This window comes from Phoenix dactylifera, chromosome 8, assembly GCF_051530095.1.
Source record: "Phoenix dactylifera cultivar Ajwa chromosome 8, Ajwa_hap1_PhDact_Kaust_v1.1, whole genome shotgun sequence".
NCBI classification, from domain to species: domain Eukaryota; kingdom Viridiplantae; phylum Streptophyta; class Magnoliopsida; order Arecales; family Arecaceae; genus Phoenix; species Phoenix dactylifera.
Window position 1 is genome coordinate 8,100,098 of NC_143197.1, and position 7,865 is coordinate 8,107,962.

Below are 7,865 nucleotides of genomic sequence, written 5' to 3' on the forward strand. Positions count from 1 at the left end.
ATGCGAATTCGCCAAGTACATAGAAGAACCACAATAGAATACGTACATAGAAAACCATTAGTTTGAAACCCTGGAGAAAATAGACTCAAAGTTCCCTCGATATACCAGCTTATTCCTCATCCTTCACCTGCTTCCTCTTCCTTCACATGGTATATATCTTGTGGTTCCCTGATACCGGGGAGTCGAGTGGAAATTAATTCCAAAATGCAATCCATCCGAGGCGTGGAAAACACACAAGTTTCGCGTGGCTACGATATCCCAAATCGGCTTACACTTTGTTAGTTTTATTTAAACCTTCACCTTGGTTCCCAAAAAAAAAAATATATAGATTATTAACAACATGTTTCATAACTTGGGATTTAAATTATAGATTGTTGACACCATAAGATACTCAGAATCTCGGGGGGAGCTATTTAAAACTGCCACTTGATCCAAAAACACATTAATAAATAAAACGAATACACTGTTCACAATATTTTATACATTGTTGACATCCAAAGTAACCCGAATCTTGAGCCTATCACATGGAAACTGCATGCTAGAAAAAAAAAAAAATCTTTGGGAAGAACACGTTTCATCCAATTGACAAAATGAATACAGAAAGAAGAGGCAATGTATTATTGCTTCGCATAATCCAGCACTTACCGGACCAGTAACATTAGTTTTACTGCAAGAGATGTTATTCCACGTTATCCCTCTGCTGATAACGTAGAAAACCTTAGAAACATTTTCGTACCTTCCGATTGCGGATAATGAGATTAGTATGAGTCCTCTACAACATCTATTTTATCTAATGGGTCACATGCTAGCTTTTCATCAGTCATGATCTAATTCTACCAGGCAAATTTCTTCTCTTTTATTTACAAATCTTAGCATGAAATTCTATAAGAATTTGATTTGACTATCTTGAGCTGGTTCCCACACTTGCCACCCTAAATTTCCACCAAGTTGCCGAAAATTTTGAGCTTTGTACGTTGTTTGGAACTTATTTGGTGGCCTAAACATGGAAGATTTGTGAAAATTAAAAACGAAACACAAATAAGACGGATGTATATGAGAATGATCAAAGTTGTCATAGTAATGCTATCAGTATCAAAGTTGTTACTGTAGCTTGTCAGCATAGCACTGAAATATTATATCCTACTTGAATACCAAATTCGCTGGCTGTGCCATCCAGAACAAGTGAACCCCTTGTATCTATTGACAGGGCAATTTTGTTTTACAACTTTTAGACCTATTTATTTTATATACAATTAAAATAATCCATGTCGAGTACCATTGAACTTTATCATCATGAATGTCTGTTGTGTCACCTATCCCGTGGTTTAATTTTTGTTTCATGACTTGACTGGTTGGATTGGTTAGAGCGGACCAACCCAGATTGTCGGATACTGCTACCTAGTCGACTCTGTCCGTCCTGCACCTAACTGTTGTTGGCTACCATTTGGACCTATAATTAATAATCCATGATCTATTTTCTTGATTTGATATATATTTGTTGATCAGATGAATTGAGTTACGTTGTGCTGATCGATTCGAATAATTAGGCAATATCATCTAGTTAGCCTCATATATCTTCCTATACGAATCTATTTCATAGTCTTGGATTGCTACGTGATGGTGGATCCTTTTAGTAGATCAATAGAGGATTCTGGGTTGTTGGATACCTTGGATAATTTTTTATATTGACTTGATTTTGTAGGAGAACAATCTTTTGGACAAGAGGACGTTGAGCATGCTAGAAATGTGAAACTATAGCAGACCCATTACAGGTTGGAAATGTGAAACTATAGCAGGCCTCGTCACAAGCTGAATATGTGATACCTTGGTAGACCTATCACGGGCTGGGAATGTGACCGAGATTTGGCCCAAAGTTGAAAAGATAATTGATTCAGATTAAGTTAAAACAGAAATGGAATGAAAAGCATTGAAAATACCAATGAAGATTTATAAGATATCGCATTATATATCACTCTTGAGTGGCTGGATTTTTATTAATATTTGATATATATTTATACTAATTATTCGAACATTATTGATTGTCGTTTTGTGATTTCACGATGTTGCAATGATTTCTTATGATTTTCAAACTTATATTATTATTATATTTACGTGGATGTGTGGAGATTTTTACTGTACTATAAAACTCACAATCCTTTTCTCTTTCTCCTTTTCAGAGTTACATATTGTAAGATACATAGATATAGTTCAGATCACCACTAGAGGGGATGATTAAATAGAGCATCATTGATACTAGTTGAATGATCAAATTTTTATAATTGAACTAATTTTATTATTTAGTGTAAATTACGATTTTGTCCAACAATATCAAAGGTGCAATATATTTTCAAGCTTGGCATTTTTTTTTAGAACTTTGTCCTCGTAAATGTGCACTCGTATCGCGTGCTGGACCGTGAGACATACGTATAAATAATATTTTTTTAATTGATAGGACATGTGGATCACATAAATTTAATATGAATCCATTAAAAAAACAAGAAAATAGAATATTTTAAAAAAAATTGATAAGATCGTACCATGAGCCAACACCACCGTGCTGGGGTGCTCAGGTAACAAAGAACGTAGCCCGGCCGGTAATAAAGAATGCAGCCCATTCCACGAATTTACTGGCCTTGAGGTAAAAAATAACTCATTTGGAGGTTGTAAGATCCCTCCCATGGTCCTTGGGGGGAGCGACAATGGCGGATGGGAATTGTGGTAACCGCGTTCGGGAAGAGAGAGAGAGAGCGGTGGATGGGAATTGTGATTTGGTGGGTCGGGAAGCGGAATGGTAGATTGCGGGGATGATGGGAAGCGGGCGGTGAAAAAATAGCAGGGCGGTCGGGCGGTCACAGCGACGTGGTTGATTCGAAGCCCGTGAGAAATGCACTCGTCGGTCCACGCGCCACGACAGCGTCCGCTTCCCATCACTAACACGTGACGTCCCCACACACCACCCCTCGCTCCCTCCACGTGCCCACCCGCCAGCCTTATTACTCCTCCCATTCCCCCACTCCGCGCCCCCCCCCCCGCCCCCGCCCCGCCCCCCTATCTCCATTGCTAACTTATTAAACTCTCTTGCCATCACCTACCACCATAACCTCAAACTCTCAAGCCTCACATCCACACCCACGCTTTGGACCCAGGTGAAGTGCTCGCGGAAGCCTCTTCTCTCTTGGGCTCTTCGCACTAACTAGAGAAAGAAATGGGGAGAGCTCCTTGCTGTGAGAAGGTGGGGCTGAAGAAGGGGAGGTGGACGGCAGAGGAGGATGAGATACTGATCAAGTACATTGCGGCCAATGGAGAAGGGTCCTGGAGGTCCTTGCCTAAGAATGCAGGTATACGAAGCTCTAAACTTAGAAAGCACTGTTTTCTTCTCTAGTTTTCCTTTTCCAAGCCTCAAATCGAGCTGGATCGATCGCTCAAGACGCCCCAGATGATGTTATACTAATTATTTGTTGGTTTGTGGGGGTCTGGAAGGCCTGTTGAGGTGCGGCAAGAGCTGCAGGCTAAGGTGGATAAACTACCTCAGAGCTGACCTCAAGAGAGGCAACATTTCGAAGGAGGAGGAGGAGATCATCATCAAACTTCATGCCACTCTAGGAAACCGGTAATGAAGAGATATCTACTGCCATAGTTAATTTCTGTCCGCCACCTTGTCTCTCTGTTATTATATTTACACATCGTAAATTTTTCACAAAATAAATTGGCAAACGGGGGTATGAATTCGTTTTCTTCTTTTTATTTCAATTATGGGCTCGTTTGATTCATGAAATTCTTTTTTTCGCTCTTTTTTCTGACAAGCTAATCGATGATGTTTGAAAAAATAATTTTTATATATAAAATTATGGCAGAATATTTATTTTTTAAAAATTTTTATAAAATATCTATAATGTTTTTAATAAAATTTATCTAAAAATTTAAAAATATTTTTAAAAATAAAATTATGTTAATTTCCACATGATCGAGATCAAGCTTTTTCATCTTTTATATAATTTTTTCTTTAAAAAAATATCGTACTTTTTTTTTTATACTGAAAACAGCGCTTCATATATCGTACTTTCTTTCTTCTCTTACGATCCTTCTCTTTTGGGGACAGGCGTTCTCCACATTGCTTACTTTCTTTAGGTTTTGCCGGATGTACTTAATTTTGATTTAGTGGCTTGGATTTTTTTTCTTGGCACCCGGGTTTTGTCTTGAGCCTTCTTTTTTTCTTCCCTATACGGATAGGGTATCCGGATTTTGCCGGATGTACCCAATTTTGATTTAGTGGCTTGGATTTTTTTCTTGGCACCCGGGTTTTGTCTTGAGCTTTCTTTTTTCTTCCCTATACGGATACGATATCCGGACGGACGCGAAATCGGGCAGCAAGTGGGGCCCACGAGATTTCCTTTATTATTTTATTAGAGTGGAGACAAAATTCCATAAAAACCGGAGGTGGCGGGCCCCGGCGGGGTGGGGAACCGTGGCCATGTGTTCACCGTGGGTTGGCGCAATGCACGTGGGATACCCCGTCGCCCTTCACCTCTCTGACATTATGACCTGACAACTGTCGTCCGATCACCGTCCGTCCGTGAGGTTACCTTCCGCGTCCGTCATCCAGGGTATGGGAGATATTTTTATTTTATTTTCTTTTCTCCCCTTGGTCCTCCCTCGGAAACAAACGACGTTGGTACTTTTCATTTTGGCCATTATCTTGATCTGTATTGAGTCTAACACTATCTGGATTAATGTAAATTAATTATTCAAAATATTGGTCGATATGATATAAATATTGGTTGATATTTTTCATAAATATTTTTAAATAATCCATAAATTTGGAGTTGTAGTATCTCAATATCTAAAGATTACGGAAAAAATTGTTGATTTTTTCCAAATTTGCTTTTATCTTTCATCTAGGTTAAATAAATCAAGTCCCTCTAATATCTTGGCCTTTAAAGTCCATGAGTTTTTGATGTCAGCCAGCAGCCATGCCGAAAACAGAGTCATAAAAATTTCATAGATAATAATAATGAGCATAGACGCTGGCTGTATGGCAAATTGCATGAGGCTTGCTTGTTTGTTTAGTTCGACTCTTTGTTGAGAAAAAAAATAAAATTGGTTCTCTTTACATTGATTTATTATTGTCATATTTATTCAAAAAAATGATTTATCTTTTTTTTTGAGCATGTATAAAAATGATTTATCATATTTAATAAGACTTCAGAAAAGATTTCCTGAAAAGGAAAAAAAATCTAGAGAAGCACTGCTTCCCCTCTCCTCTTCATGCACGATTTGGTTTTGGATCCCAACAATTTTGATTGGCACGTGTGAGTTCCATAGCAAGAAAGATGGTATTTAAAGCAGAGGCGGCAGTATGACAGCGTAATAATTAAGAAGGCTTAGCTACGCAAATATTATTGAGTTGGAGCTAATGTGGTCCGTTGATTATTGTAGGTGGTCCTTGATAGCTGGTCATCTTCCTGGAAGGACTGATAACGAGATCAAGAACTACTGGAACTCCCACCTAAGTAGGAGAGTCGACAGCTTCCAGAGGCTCGTCGGCGATGGCGAGGTCATGACAGTGGACCTCAGCAAGCTCCCCGGCGGCGGCAAGCGAAGGGGTGGAAGAACTAGTAGGTCGGCCATGAGGAAGAACGCAGTGAATGGGACTACCAGAAGAGAGACGAATGAGAAGGGTATTAGCCCCCCAACCTCATCAGCACAAGCTCAAAGCGATGAGGGACGAAGCATGGTTTTGGACCCAGGCCAGAACCAAGCTAGCTGTGTCACCTTTGAAGGTCTTAACCAAGGGGCATTGGATCCTAATGAAGACATGGTGAGTGGGCTCCTGAGCCCGAGCCCCATAGAGAGTGGGCTCTGGGGAGCATGCAGTCATGAGATGGAGGCCATTCTTTTTGGTGCGAGCGAGGACAGCAGTGTGGGGTGCGGGTCCCACGAGGAAAGGGAGAGTGGGAGCTCAAGTGAGGAGAGAGAGGGTGGGGCCCTTGTCCTGCATGGGGATGGAGATGGTGGAGCCATGGACTTGGAGGAGGAGGGGAGGGGAGGCGGGGTAATTGCCCAAGGTGAGGAGGAGGTAGGGTCTGCCGAAGTAGACAAGTTCATGGATTGGGACCTGGGAGGAATTGAGGCCAAGCTATGGGATGAGGCTGGAGAGATGTGGCCATGGCAGTGGCATAGTGAGGATGGGGAGCTGGGGCTGCAGGGAATAGATGGCTGCGGTTACCAAGAAGACTTTTTGGATAATTGGCTTATTTCGGATGTCCTATAAGAGAGGTTTTGTGCTGGTGGTGGTGGCCTTGGAGGATTTCTCCAGGTTTGCCACGTTTGGGACGCTGTATAAAAGGACAGAAAATTAAGTTTTTATAGCGTCGTGTACGTGTGTGGCTCGGTATTCATGCATGTCTTGTATCCATGAAAACAGCTTCTTTGTGGGATATGCTCATGGGGAATCTCCTTTTTTTGGAATCTTTTTTTTTCCTTCCCTAAATGGAATCTTTTTTCCTTGGGGGAGAGAGATTGCGTTGTATTTTTGTAGAGAAGAGCTCTTCATTAGAATAATTATTCCTTGTGGTCCTAAGTAGTTTAGCTTTCTTGTTGGATCTACTCGCTGCTAAACTTTGTTGCGTTGTGCAGCTTTTTGCCCGTGAAAAAGGTAGAGGTTTTTAGATCTATTTCCGGTAAGTACTTCCGTTGGTCCCTCCGCAAGTGAGACTCACCTTATTTGAATTTTTTTTCCAAAAACGATGTAGTTTAAAACCACCTAAGGGGTGAGGTGATTGCAGAAAATCACAGAGTCTTGAAAAAAAGTACTAATTTATCAGATGATCGAATAGTTGATTTTATTTAGATTTAACTAAAATTTTAGTATGTTGTTTCCAATATTAAAAGCTATAGATTGAACGGTTTGAATTTTTGAAAAAACTTCTCTATTCATTATTTAAAACATCAACGCTTGGTCCTTTATTTTGCTATTTATTATTGAAATCTGCTTTAATGATGAATATTTTTATTGTGGAAGTCAAGATTAAATCATGTTGATGTTTATGCAGTCTCTAGTTAAACTAGAGAAGATCTATTGTAATTCCATTATTCTAAATAGTAAAAATTTCCGGCTATACTAGATCCTGTGGTTTTTTCTTTCACATCGAAGGATTTTTTATATTAAAAAAATTGTGTTGCCTCTTGTATGTGGATTACTTAATTATTTTATTTGTTAATTATTTGAGTATATTATAAAGGTTATTGTCGCTTGGTGAGTGATATTCTATTTAATTATATAAAAAAAATGGCTTTATGTGAAGTCTTAGCCAGTTCTTTTTCAGGATTCCTCCCGGGAAGGGACAACGGAATCTCCAGCTAAGGTAACCCAAAGCGAGCCAATGATGTATGCGAGCCATGTTGAAGCCAAAACTTAGCAAGTGTTTCTCGGTTCCATCTGGGAACTCTCCATACAAACCAGCCAGCAGGAAAGAGGACCTGTGAATTCTTCCTGTGTTTTGATTAGCTCAAATTTTTTTTTTTTCTTTTGGCAGAAAGGATAAAAGACTCTTAAACGATCTCAGCGAGATCGTTGGCAAAGTCGCATACAATCAATTTGTAATAATAAACCTCTCTCTTTCAGTCTTCTATCAGCAGTATATCAACCTCTCTCTCAGTCTTCTATCAATATTTTTCTTCGGCAGCATCTCTAGCACCAGAACTATCTTCATGTTCTTCAGTTTGGAGGACAACCTATGGTACCTTAAGGTGCCTAAAGGATCTTTTCGACATCTCGTACTCTGTTAATTTCACTTTCCGGACATGGTTTTTTTTTCTGTCAATGGTTGAACACATCAGATTGCAGCTTGGACTGCAGCCGGGCA

At 39.8% G+C, this 7,865-nt stretch overlaps 1 protein-coding gene across 2 annotated transcripts; it reads left to right on the top strand.

Annotated features, from left to right (window-relative positions):
* The first annotated feature begins 3,040 nt into the window (after positions 1 to 3,040).
* LOC108510996 (myb-related protein P-like) lies at positions 3,041 to 7,663 on the top strand. 2 transcript variants are annotated; one of them, XR_015967889.2, is made up of 4 exons: positions 3,041 to 3,338; positions 3,481 to 3,610; positions 5,437 to 6,680; positions 7,326 to 7,663. XR_015967889.2 is itself a non-coding variant. In XM_039124514.3 (3 exons), exons 1-3 carry the CDS (start codon positions 3,206 to 3,208, stop codon positions 6,269 to 6,271), a joined length of 1,098 nt encoding a protein of 365 aa, XP_038980442.2. In that variant the 5' UTR covers positions 3,041 to 3,205; the 3' UTR covers positions 6,272 to 7,663. The 2 variants fall into 2 exon arrangements, 1 of the variants encoding a protein (XP_038980442.2); XM_039124514.3 differs by having other exon boundaries at positions 5,437 to 7,663.
* The last annotated feature ends 202 nt before the right edge of the window (positions 7,664 to 7,865 follow it).